The sequence below is a fragment of the Juglans microcarpa x Juglans regia genome, chromosome 6S (assembly GCF_004785595.1).
Source record: "Juglans microcarpa x Juglans regia isolate MS1-56 chromosome 6S, Jm3101_v1.0, whole genome shotgun sequence".
Classification (NCBI taxonomy): domain Eukaryota; kingdom Viridiplantae; phylum Streptophyta; class Magnoliopsida; order Fagales; family Juglandaceae; genus Juglans; species Juglans microcarpa x Juglans regia.
In genome coordinates this window covers 2,741,409-2,755,456 of record NC_054605.1, presented here as the reverse complement: position 1 = coordinate 2,755,456, position 14,048 = coordinate 2,741,409, and the positions used below count along the sequence as shown (strand labels likewise).

The 14,048-nt window shown below is 36.6% G+C and overlaps 1 protein-coding gene across 1 annotated transcript; it reads left to right on the top strand.

The window, feature by feature from the left end:
- Positions 1–828: 828 nt before the first annotated feature.
- On the top strand, positions 829–3,722 carry LOC121237917 (protein Asterix). The gene is made up of 3 exons (XM_041134849.1): positions 829–1,121; positions 1,322–1,422; positions 3,490–3,722. The coding sequence occupies exons 1-3, from the start codon at positions 966–968 to the stop codon at positions 3,551–3,553; spliced, it is 321 nt and encodes a 106-aa protein (XP_040990783.1). The 5' UTR covers positions 829–965; the 3' UTR covers positions 3,554–3,722.
- Positions 3,723–14,048: the final 10,326 nt, after the last annotated feature.

Below are 14,048 nucleotides of genomic sequence, written 5' to 3'. Positions count from 1 at the left end.
ACAAATTTGAATTAAAATAAGAGTCTTAAAAATATTTATAACCATACTTCTATCTCATTTTCATAAGACAATTGTATAATTTTTGAATCATTTTTAATTTTTTTAAATTTAAAGATTTATGGATAATATGTGTCATCACAATTACATAAAAGTGGAATCACGGTCTGGTTTGTAAAATTGTCTTAAAAAAATCCTAGAATAAGCCTAAAATATGGACGGATTAAAAATTTAGATATCTTTTTTAGGGTTGTAAAAAATTCGAGAGCCCGATGAATCATACAGAACTAGGTTTAGTCCGGTACTGATTCCTATTTAGCAAAACCGATTAAAAATAAGTCCGGTTTCGATTTTGGTTTTTAGAGCACTAGTTCGAATCGAAGTGAACCTATACATATATATTATTTTTAATTTTTTATATTATATAATTTTTATATTATATTATATGTATTATATACTAAATTGTTAATTAATATAATATGAAATTTCAAAATCTTATTATTCATATCTATTAATTTTGTAACATAAAATTAATATAATATTAATATAAGATAAAAATAAGAGATATGAATCAATCATTCGTTAAAATTTTGTTAAAGACTTGGAGTATGATTTTGTTTATCCGTAAAATTAAAAAAATCAGACCAGACCAAATGGAAATCTAAAAAATTAAAAATTTCGATTTTGACGACGAATTGGTCGATTATTAAATTTTCCAAATCGGGTGTATACGGAATTAATTTTGTAAGATTTCTATACCCGGATATGATGGATATCCGCCCGGATTAAAGTCGGACAAGGTTATCCGCCCGGATGTTCAAACCAGAATGCGGATCAGATTTTTCCGTATACCCGGATCCGTATAGGGTGTACACTGTACACCGTTCCCACTAGTAATATGCAGGGTATCGTTTGACTGTTTCTGCTTTCAGTCGGGCGGAGAGCGAGAGCGAGAGATCAAGGGAGAGATGTCGTCTCACGGGAACTCAATATCGGCAAACGATCCACGTCAGCCATCGGCGGCGAAGCCCTATGTGGCACAGATGGTGTCCCCGCAAGATCTGCCGGTTGATTACTCCGGTTTCATCGCCGTCATCTTCGGCATCGCCGGCGTCATGTTTAGGGTCCGTATCACGCACCACCCCTCTGCCTCCCTCGCTCATTCACTCAAATCCATCCGTCTAAGTTGGAAATCTCTCCAAATTTCCTGATCTACTATAGGCATATACATACGTGCATACACGCACATACATATATTTGTGACATTCTGATGTTCCAAGTTGGAATATCTGATTTAGTTTTTTGGTAATTTCAATTTTCGCAGTACAAGCTAAGCTCGTGGCTTGCTATCATATTCTGTGCTCAATCGCTTGCCAACATGCGGAATGTCGAGAATGACCTCAAGCAGATTTCCATGGCCATGATGTATGCTTTCCTTTCTAAGTAGCAGCCTAGTGTGTATGTATATGTGCTTGTATTTGTTTCACACATGTGATTATTTTTTTATTGCATTTTTGTGTGGAAAAAAGTTCGTTCGCATGGTCATAGTCTTGAAAGCTTTGGATCTGAAGCAATGAAGTGCTGCGAGTTCCTCTTTGTTTCATACTGCTATGATTCTTGCACAATTATCGCTGAAATAAATGCTTAGGGATTGATGATTATTTGCACTCGACTGATAAATTGGAGATACCAGGAAATCTGTGGCATAGACCTTATTGTGAGTTGGATTTGGAACACATGGCTTCAAATAATTATTTTCATCTGTATACCTTGGCCTGCTTCTTCACTGTTTAAGATCTTAACAAGCGGACTGTTTTTATAGATAGAGAAGTGAGAATCCACGACAGACTCATTCTGGAGCTTCTTTCTGTGGGTAGTGGCTTTTATAGATAGAGAGGTGAGTCAAGGGCATGGCGTGACTGTTTTGTCAAAGAAAGTATGGTCCCTTTGGATGTGGGGAAGGACATGTTACTAACATTTTGATAAAAGCTAGGAAATGAGTACCAAGTCTAGGAAGATTGGTGTTTAGCTTATTAAGAATTGCCAAAAAATATTTTTGTTTCTTTTTTTTGTTTTGGGCGAGAAGAGGAAACTGAAGATAGGCATGAATAGGCTAAATCTCGATTTGCAGTTGTCCTAGACACCACTGATTAGCTAGTAATCATTGAAGGAAAATGGTTAACCTACAACTTTGTTACAACTTTCTGACTAGTCTATATGAAATGAATGGTAGTTTTGTAAAATTGAACATTTTTAATGAAGTGGCATGTGTACATTGGATGATGTGAAATGAGTTGTAAAAGCGTTGTAAGAGAGTTGTGGTGTATTATTACTCTTCTTTCCAGATAGACAAGGAATTTCAGATCCATTTTCTATGAAATTTGTATGACATGATTGGTATGTTTTATTGGCTTTTAATTCATGAGTTTTAGTAAAGCTTTTGCATTGATCTTCTTTGCCAACTTTACAAAGAGGAAATGCACTGAAAAAATTTGCAATTTCCTCATCTATTTGATTATAGATTGTGTCAAATGGTAGGTTCACTTTAGTCATCCACTTGGTGATCTAAGTTGCTACATTCGTCTGGTCTATAAAATCAAGGTGCATATTCTAGAAATATTTTCGGAAATGATCATATATAGGGGTAAACTGTTATAATTGATGTTAAAGTTATTTTAAATTGAAATTGATTTATGATATGTTAGTATTTCGTAACTCAGGTAAACAGTGTGAAATGAGACACTGAGTTTGTGGTAGATATATAGGTATAAAGTTGTTCTCGCCAAATGAAACACTCTTCAAATATATAAACAGAAAAGTTAAAAAAAAAAGTTTAATACCTTACAAGAAACCATTTGCAGCTGAAATAAGGGACTAAGTTATTGCTTTAAGGCAGCTGTTCTCTTTAGAGTAAGTTTGAAGGTCTCATCTCGGGCTTCTATGTAAAAGTGTAGCTGTTGTATGCCAGTTAAGTTTTACAGTTATGTTGGATAAAAGGACACTGCAAGAACAGACTAGTTTTGCTAAGTGCTATCTTTGCCTATGTGTACCTCCCTCTCAATTTTAGGGCTCTAATGTGCGCAAAAGATTGACCTAAAGTACAAAGTATTCCAGTAGTGATCCACAAAGTGCATAGCTGAGTTACATTTCAAATTGTTTGTGTGACTTCTATTGGAATATTTTCTTATCAAAAAATTAAAAAAATAAATAAATTACTTGTCTGTGCACCTGGGCTATGCTTATTTACTTGTCCCAATAAAATTTTTCTTACCTATCAAAAAATATTTTTACTTCAGTGTCTTCTGGTGATCTGCAAGGAAATGAGTAGGATATTGGTTCCCTTTCCAGAAGACTTTCAAACTTAGTGTTTTTGCATTTTCTCTATGCTTCAACATGACTATGTCATTGATTCACTCATATCGAATGTGTTGGAATTATGTAATGTCTCATATATCTGTTGATATTAATTTGATTATAATTTTTGAACACCAGGTTCGCTATAATGGGATTAGTAACAAACTACTTTGGGCCCGCTCGACCAGGCACGCAAAGTTAAGATTTTGTGGTTCATTCAGGGTAAAGTGTGACGTCAGTTTGAAGATTCCTTTTTTTCTCCTGATGGCCTTTTATTGTTCTTCTTTGGGATACTGTTAATGAAATTTGACGTAACCATTATGGCGATTGGCGGACACAGAAACCTATCTATGATATTGAAATTATTTTTAGTCCCCTGCCCCCTCACTCTCTCTGTGCAATGAATTATGAACCTGAATTTTTTCTTATGGCTTCTTTTGTAATTTGCTTCGCTACCTTCTACAACGGTGTGCAGTTATAGCTCTAGCATAGTGATAGTAGTGTGGCTTTCAACAGGGCTTCTCCTCCCAACAAACCCAATAACATTAACATAATAAAAGATAAGCAGGCAGGCTGGCATACTTATTTTTTAGATATCAATCATGGAAAATATAGTTATGATTAATGGGTGATGCTAAGTATTGTATACCATTTTTCTGGTCTTTCTATAAGATTCTGGCTTTACAAATGGTATCAGAGCCTGTCTCAACGAGAAATGTGGGACTTGAGCCGTGTCACCTACAATGGACTGGTCCGACGAGGATGCCAGGATTTTAAGGGGGGAGATTGTGATACCTCATATAATAAGAATAATAGTAGGTGGTGTATGAGATTTTACATTGCTTGGGAATGAGAAATTTTTACTCTTTACAAGATTCTAATGTGGCTTTAATTGTATTGTTGACTATTTTTTTTAGAGTATAGGCCATATGTTTTGGGCCTTCCATTGGGTCATACAAATGTACATGAAGATCTATGAACTTAGCGAGTTGGTCTATGACTTTAAGTCATGGGATCATACATATTGTCCCATTTCGCGTGTTTATATGTTGGTTTAGTAATTTTATGTTGCTTTTGCGGCGTAGCAGTATTCAGCCCGCACCAGTTTGATTGACTAGCTTTTGGTCTTGAACTCACTCGCTAAGGCTAGACATATCCTAACCGTTCTACTTCATGTTTCCTTGGCTGTTGTGCATGGATAATGGGGTATTATACAAGGATGGGACTGCTATACTTTGCATACCTTTTCCTTTTAAGGAGGGTTATAATGGAGTTGAGTTCGAGCTAGTTATGTTTTGCATACCTTTTCCATATAACTAGGGTTATAATCGAGTCAAGTTTGAACTAGTTGTGTCTAGTCAAGCTTGAGTTTGATTTTAGTACAATCAAGCTCAAGCTTGCCTCAAATATCGGCTCGAGTAAAGATATATTTCCATGTCTAAACTTTGTTCAAAACTTGCGTAAAACTCATGTCTCCATCATTTTAAGAAATTAAGAACTAAAATAAAGTTTTAAAAAATAAAAATAAAAGCAATTTATTAATTACATATAAGTAAAAAGAGAATAACTTATAATAGGTGTCTCCTACAAGGGCTTATTATCGGATGCCAATGGGGACATGCCATATAAGGGGTTGATGAAGACACCGGCCTCTAGGGGTGATACCCGCCCCCTACGAGGTGGGGCCACCCCTCCCCCGCCCCTCGTCCCCGCATGGGCGGGGGATTCAAAATTTTCCCCATACCCCATGCCTCCCATGCAGGGGCGGGGTACCCCGAATGTTTGCCTGGGTGTGGGGGTGGACCCCCATCTGCCCCCCTACTGGGCCTTTGGCCCAGCTCATTTTTTGGGCTCTAAATGGCCTAGAATCTATTTTTGGGTCACTTTGGGCCTAGAATCTATTTTTGGATCCAGAATTTAATTAAAAAATATATATTTAAAAATTGAAAAAATATATACATATATATAGATAGAACTATTAACTATATATTAAATTTTAACTATTAACTAATTAATTAATAATCATCACTAAGGCACTAAGTTATTATAAATTACAATTTACAATTATACAAATTAAGACTCTAAGAGAACTAATAAACTTAAACTATTACCATATTACAAACTCCTCTAAAAATATTAAATATTACAAATTGTACTATTAACTATTGTAGCAACATTACACTTAATTGTAAATTAACAATTATTACTCATAACTTTTCAATTTGATCAATTTGGGTTGGCGCTGTGGCGGTGAATTCACTGAGTGGTGAGTTGTGTCGACTGTTGTAAGACTGAAAATGAAGATCATAAACGTTAATAAGTTATAAAACTTGAAATATTGATAAGTTAAAAATAAAACAAATTAGAATTAAAAATTTATAAAATGAAACAAAAATTTTAAAAAATTAAAATACAAAATATTAAAAGTACTAACCATTAACCAAGATGAGATTGGGATTGGGCAATTGGAATTTGAGATAAAGATGAGGCAGATGAGCATAGATCGGTCATTAAGATTCGACATATGTATAATTGTATATTGAGAATATAAAAGTTAAAATAAAAACAAGCAAAATAATTAGATACTAAAATATGATATAAAATTATAAATACAAAAAAAAAATAAATAAATAAATAAAGGAAAAATTGTGCAAACCATGACAATGGTGGGTCCAATACAAAGTCATACTGCATCAGAGGTAGCCGTAGATGCCGTCTCATGTATCACTATAACAATAAAATTTGAAATGAAATTAATGAATACCAATTAAATGAAAATAAATAAATTAATAAGAAATTAGAAAATGAAATTAAAATAAATACTAGATCCAGGCTGATCACCACCCTCCTCCTCGACGTCAGCCTCATCATACTCAAGAACATCCGGAACATGAATTTGGAGTTCTCTTGATCAAATTCTGTAAGCAAATCAAAGCATCCACAGTTGTAGGAGCTAATGAACTTCGAAATGAATCCAATACACGCCTTCCGGTGCTAAAGGTCGACTCTGAGGCTACGGTGCTAACAGGGTGGCCAAAAGACTACGGGCTATCTCTCCAAGGATGGGATACTTCACGGCATTCACCTTCCACCAACTTAATATATCGAAGTCTTGTGAAAATGGTATTACCTCTACTGCTAAGTATTTGTCTATCTCTGACTGAGCTTCTACATAACTCCGCTTTAAGAGGGTCTGTTCAAACTTCTCAGCCTAGTCCAATTTACGTATTTTCCCACTATCAACTTCTTGAACCGGTGGGCGGTAGGTGTAGGTGCCGCAATATTACCACCTCGTAGGACGGTAAACTCATCAAATAATCTACAAAGGGTTTCCTGAACCCTTGCTGCAATAAGCTCTGCCCATTCTTGCCCGTACACAAGGCCTAATCCAAATACCATGACAGGTTAAGGACGACAACTACATATAACAAAATATTAGCCCTAGTAAAATCTCCCAAATACTTGTCATACTTTGACCTCATAACCAATGCCATCTCTCGCAGCCTATAGTGACCACCTGCGACCATGTCATCTAATTTTTCTTTTACCTTACATATTTGCTGACAGAATTGATGGGATGTAGGGTACAAAGTTCTAGATATCGACGTGGTGACCTCATAAAAAAGCCTCAAAAACTCTACAAAAATAGATACAATCTCCCAATCATCATCTACGGATTTCCCCAATCCCCCGTGGTCATCAAAATATTTAACATATTGGATGTCTTCATCACCCAATAGTGCAAATGCCAACCTATATTCTTGGGCCGCCTCCAACATAAAAAATGTTGAGTTCCATCGTGTAGGCATATCAGTACAAACGTCCTTCTTGGATGTTAGGCCTGCAGACCTTGAAGCAATCTTGAATTTCTCCAACCTTGAAGGAGAAGATCTCACCCATCTCACAGCAGTCCTGACTCGAGAAATCTAGTCATGAAGATCCCTCAAACTATCAGTAACAATAAGATTCAGAATATGTGCCGCACATCTCACATGCAGACAATCACCACCTAAGATTGTCTTATTTGCCTCTTTAAGATAAGTCTTCAGATGTCCCAATGCGACATCATTAGATGAGGCATTATCAACTGTGACTGTAAGAACTCGGGTCAACCCCCACTCCTTTATTGCGGTCTCTAAGGCCTTCCCAATTGTCTCACCCTTATGATCGATAATTTGACAAAATTTTATAATTTTCTTATGCAATGTCCAATTACAATCAACAAAAATGCACAGTTAAAGACATATAATTAAAATTTTGGACTGATGTCCAAGTATCAGTGGTAAGGCAAACAAAATGACTGGCCAATTCACCTCTCAACTTCTCTTTTTCAAACCAAAAATAATTTTTTACATTCTTTACCACTGTATGGCGAGAACGAATATTAAACCTTGGTTCCAAGTAGCGAACAAACGCTTGGAACCCTTTCCCATCAACAACTTGAAAAGGTAGCTCGTCCATGATGACCATACGAGCTAGGTGTCTTCTACACTCATCGGAATCATACTTAGTATACTCCCTCAAAGTTGCACCCCCACTAGTCTCATCTGTCATTTTTTGAAGTCCAATATCTAGCCTAGATTGGCTCTTCTCTTGTAATGATCTTAATATTGGACTTTTTTTATATTGCTCTTCTAAGTGCACCTTTAATTGTGAGGTGCCATGTTTCCTATAGTAGCATCTATAGATTTTTCCACAATGGTTACACTTGGCTTCGGGTTTATTGGGGTCACCACCCTCTAGTTTGGTGAAATGAACCCAAACTATAGAAGTAAGTTTCTTGTTGGGCTTGGGGGCAGGGCAAGGTGCCGTACGGGTAGGTGTTGGGCCAAGGGTTGGGGTAGGAGTAGAAGTAGGAGTAGGGGTAGGGGTACCTTGGGCATGGAAGGAGAATCTGCTGGCACATCCATGAACTCAAGCAAACAAGAAATCTGAAATTAAAGCAAACATAGCAACATGCCAAACAATTAACATCCAAGCATTAAAATATATATTGAAAGTTGGAAGATCAAACATTAATGATCAAACATCAAACATAAAAAAAAAAATGAAATACCCAATTAAAATGGGTTATAATTATAAAAGTTGCAAAAATACCCAATTAAAATGGGTTATAATTATAAAAGATGTAAAAGAAAATGAAATACCCAATTAAAATGGGTTATAAAAGTTGTAAAAAAAATGAAATACCCAATTAAAATAGGTTATAAAAGTTGTAAATACCCAATTAAAATGGGTTATAAAAGTTCTTAATGACTAGATCTTATCCCACATTAATGTAAATCCTCAAAATTTAATTAATAGCTTAAAGTGTAAATTGATAATTTTGGTAAAAAACTAAGAAAGTATTGATAGTAATTGGAATGTATAATATATATATTTTTTAACCTAAGATCAGTTTATTACCATCAGTTTAATAGCTCAAAATTTAGTATTGATAGTAATTGAAACCCTAATTCGAAACCCTAAAATAATTTAGGGGTTTCAAGGATTGAAACCCTAATTTAATCCGAAACCCTAAATTAATTTAGGGGTTTCAATCCTTGATACCACTAAATTATTTTAGGGTATTTTGAAAAAAATGAAAAAAAAAAAAAAACCAATCACGAGAGATTCACACACAAACACACTATACACATTGTTCATCAACTATTCAAACTAGTGAACCACATGCACAATCAAGTCTCCATAGCACACAATTCACAAAATCCCATCTTCCATCTCTGATTAAACCACATCCTTCCTCGAATCTCTACTCCATAAAATAAATATCACAAAAAATTGTAGTAGATTTAGGGTTTCTTACCTTCAGTGACGGAGATGAAGACAGAGTCATGGAAGGCTGCGGCGATGGCTACGGTGACGGCGAGCGACGTAGCAAGACACAGAGAGCGGGACAACTGGCGAGCGACAGAGAGAGAGAGAGAGAGAGAGAGAATCGAGTGGAAGGGTGATCTCGTGGGGGGGGGGATTCTAAACAAAAATGAAACGACGCCGTTTTGCCATTGACGAAACGACGTCGTTTCGTTATGGGTATATTTTAAAAAAAAACCCAAGCATGAAACGACGTTGTTTCATGCCTGGGTTATTCTTTTTATATATACTTATATATATATATATAATACGGGGTGGGGCGGGGGTTGCCCCTACCCCGCCCCAGCCCCCATCTTGGGGGTCAGATGTAGGTGGGGCCACCCACCCCTGCATCTGACGGACGGGGTGCTCCACCCCGTTGAACGGGGGCCCCACTGCCCACCCCTATCGGCCTCTCAGCGCTGCAGGGGATCCTTTGTGCATACCCCACCCCACCCCCTCTCTCTCTGCTCTCTCTCTCTCTCTCTCTCTCTCCCCTTTCATCTCCTTCACAAAATCCCAACCTGAAATCACCTCTCTCTCCATTAGGACCTCAATATTTGGGTAGTTCACGTCAAAGGGGGAGTGATAACTAAGAGGATCCAAGCTAATATTGGAAAGGCTATATACAAACTGGGATTTTTCCCAACTTCTCAGCCCATTTGATGCCTAAAGACAGCAACATCTGAGCCTTTCACTTTTCTCTTTAATTAAACTTTGGGTCCCCATCACTGATATATGCATTTTTTGACTATGGATGCATTCAAATCCCATAAAGAGAGAGAGAGAGAGAGAGAGAGAGAGAGAGAGACTCAAAAAAAAAAAAAAAAAAAAAAAAAGAAAAAAAGAAAAGACTACGTTAAGAAAAAAAGACTTCAGGTTTTGCGTTTTCTTCACCAAGTTTCTAGCTCTCGCTTGACATCCTTTTTCTGCAACCAAAAACAGGCATTTTGGGAGTAATTGTTCGTATCAATGACTTCCTTTAATAGAATATTCAAAACTCAGCCTTCTGTTCCTTATGGGTACGGTGAGTCATATGAGCACTAGGGTTTCCCACCAGGAACGCATCCGGCTGCTCATTTTTCTCTTCAAGAACCCCAATGACCCACTAAGAATTGGTGAGTGTTTTTTTCTATTCCACTGGTGTCTGAATGGCCTTAGGCAGGATTAGAAAACATTAGAAGATGAAAGCCGAAAGGACAGTCTTCGATTAATATCTCAAATTTCTTTGCTGGGTTTGGTTTTCAGTCTAGGAAATTCTAGTGTCATTGAGCTTTGTATGAGCACGATATATTTGCGTTTGTTTTAATTTCTTTTTTGATTTTTTTGGTTGTTAATTGGATTTCCAAATGAATTCGTGTAATTCCAAAAATTCTCAAATGAGAGGAAGGGAGGAGAGAGAGAGATAGAGAGAGGGAGAGAGAGGGATTTCTGCAGATGAAAGGTTCGGAAGTGAGAGAGAGAGGGGGTGGGGTATGCACAAAGGATCCCTTGAGAGGCCGGTGTATTCATCAACTCCTTACGTGGCATGTTCCCATTGGTCTCCAATAATAAGCCATTGTAGGAGACACTGGCCCGAAGCGTTTCTCAAGTAAAAATGCAGTTCTTATGATTACAATTATAGTTTATTATTTAATATTGTATATGGATAATAAATACGCATATACTTGAAGCATATATACTTTTTTATAGGTAAAATAAAAATCAATTAGAAGAAGTAAATAGGCATAATCTAAGTACACATGAACTATATAGACAATGCCTAGTTACAAGTTAGGGACTAAATATAAATACAGGATAGTATATTTATAAGCATATATACTTATTAAGAATTTAGTATATTTATAACATATTTTACTTACACAAGATAGTTATAATTATAAGTAGTCTTGCTCATTGCTAGCACCATTCACCCGATATGAACGGTACTAAAATTTAAAATTTTATTTCCGACCGTACTCCAATTTTATTTTGGGGGAGGTGTGGAATCAATATTTCCAGGGAAAGAAGTGTTTTGCTGAATTTTCGACCCAAACCAATTTATTTATTTATTTTTATAATAATTAAACAATGGTATTTGTTTTTTTTTTATTTTTATTTTAATCAAAGTTTAACGACGCAGAAACTCTTCGGAACGGAAGAACCGTTCTCATGCATTTAATGGCATCAAATATTTTGATGACACATCAACAATCCACATAGAAGACTCATGCGCTGTATCACATGGTAGTAAAATAAAAAAAAGAAATAATTAATAAATTCGTGTCTTTTTTCTTCTAATACAAAACACTGCCTCCAAACTTTTGCACCCACCCACACTGCCGCATACGGTATGAACTTCTACCGGCGCACGAGCACCAGACCAGCTCACCTTCAAGCTGGCCAACTCTCTCCCTCTCTCAAGGCTCTTGCTTTTTTTTTTTTTTCCCAATATATTGCACTGCCACGGACTGGATAATAGTTGAGCTTACTTTAGTTTAGTTGCAATCTTCCAGTTATATGAATGGTGTAAAAAAAATTGAAATTTGGGACTATGAGAACGCCCAAGTGCAGTACCACAGATAAAATTAGAAGAAGCAAGTTCAAAGGAAAAAACTCAAGCACAACATCCAATTGCAGCATCAAAACAACTATGAGAAAAATTATATGCAGTGTAAAAAAAATTGAAATCTAGAACTATGAGAACACCCAAGTGCAGCATCATGGTTCTGCATGCACAGAGAGAGAGAGAGAGAGAGAGAGAGAGAGAGAGAGGGCTAGGGTTCATGAATGTGGGAAGGAGAGGGAAGGTGAGAGAGAGAGAGAGAGGGGGGTGGTGGGTTTCCGTTTCCGTTTTGACAGACCCTGGGATTTTTTTTTTTTTCTCATGGAATGCACTCGACCATTGTAAAGATGTGTATCCTACGTGGATGTTACTGTTGGTTGCTATTATTTGGATAACAACGGATATACCTGTTTGAAGTTTTCTCTTAACTACGTCGTTTAACACTATGTTGAGTATCGGGTCCCTATAAATTTAAAAATCTAATATAACTTTTTCATTGGCTCGTTTATTTTCTAGTCGGGTTGGGTCAGCCACACGCCTTTTTTATACACGCCTACTCATTGCAATCCTACATATAAGAAGAAGATTGTGAAACCCCAGGTGAAAGGGGGCTACTCAAAAGGCATTGAAAAAAGGAATAAAAAAAAAAACAGATAGGGAGAACAGACATTGCAACAGCAAAGGTGGATCTTTTTTAAAGAAACAAACATGCGTTGGAGCTAAAGGAAATGGCTCGAGACAGTCACCATGGTGGATCTTATTTGTAAGAGTTACAGAAGCTTTATCTTACGAAGTACCAAGAGAGTCACCATCCATATTTCCCTTATGTTGCTAAAAAACGAATATGCAACATGTAAGAGGCAGAGTGTATGTGGGAATTCAAATTTCTTTAAATGCTTGTGAAGTTGACCGTGTTAATTGTCACTAGTCTTAACATGACTTGGACTAAATCTATCACTTCTACTTGCAAGTCGGTGTAGATAATATCCTTCATGTGGCTCCCTCGTTCCTCGATAAAGAGATCGGTGAGGATTCGTGGTGTTAGGGGTGCCAACCGGTTGACAACACCTTAGATCTTACTTGAGGCTAAGCGCGTAATATTCTTGAGTCAAACACACGCAAGGTGAAAGATGTTTCAGCGGAATAAGTAAAGGGTTTAATTAGAGACTAACACTAAATGTACAAAAGATTTTTACCAGTAAGAAAATTTAACCTTCAATAATAATATCTATATGTCATCGTTATTTTTTCCCAAATCGCAGTTGGGACCATCGTAGTGAGATTTCTAAGAAATTTCAGTAGGTTAAAATCCATGACAATACTATTAATGTGAGACAATGGAAATGAATATGCATGCCTTGTTTCATGTAAATAAATCTGTGAACACATATTTATGCATAGAGAGGAATCACCCTCTGGACAGAAACATATGTATTCATAGTCATGGTAAGGAATCACCCTCAGAGTAAATCTGAAGTATATAGGCATGATTAGGAATCACCCTCTGAGCTACTCGTATATGCATAGTCATTATTAATACAAGGAACTACCCTCTTATCAATCCATATAAAATCCACAATGTCTCATCATATAAGAACCAACAAAAAATCGCTCCATTCATTCGACACGAGAAATCACTCTACCTGGCCAACATGTGAGCTCATTCACCAAATCCAATCCATCCAACTCAGAGAATTACTCAATCTGGTCAATACACACAAGGACACCACGCATATCAACCCCGAGACCCTTTCTACCCATGTTATCAAATGAGACCAATACAAAGACGTTCTGCCTTGATCATCACGTGGTATCACTCTATCCATATGAAACTTGTGGTAACGTGCTGTAGAAATGTAATGGGGACTCCTCAACCGGTCCATGATGATAGACACACGATGAGACTCAATACTCAAACATCACATCATTATCAAATCATAACATTCAAACTCATAATCTCAAAACAGCATAAAAGGTAACTGATAAACATAATGAAAAAAATGTACTTTCATGTAAAAATGAGGTGAGTTACAGAAAATCCAAGACCCTAAACTTATAATATACAAACATTTACCCTACATTCCCAGTATGGTCATAGGAGCTAACCTACCATAACAGTACTTGTGAAGCCCCCAAACTTTGCTTGGGATTTGATAGAGTTTGAAGCATTGGAACATGCAACACAAGCTTACATACCCCAGTTTATGATAGTTAAAGATGCAATGCACCTATCATACATCTAAAAATATGCAATATTCGTAACGGATAATTTTTTTTTCTCGAGCAATACTTGAGGGGG

Coding starts and splice junctions, on each gene's coding strand:
- LOC121237917 (XM_041134849.1), top strand. CDS start 966: ATGTCGTCTCACGGGAACTCAATATCGGCAAACGATCCACGTCAGCCA. Junction 1,122..1,321: donor TCGCCGGCGTCATGTTTAGG/GTCCGTATCACG, acceptor CAATTTTCGCAG/TACAAGCTAAGCTCGTGGCT. Junction 1,423..3,489: donor CAGATTTCCATGGCCATGAT/GTATGCTTTCCT, acceptor TTTGAACACCAG/GTTCGCTATAATGGGATTAG.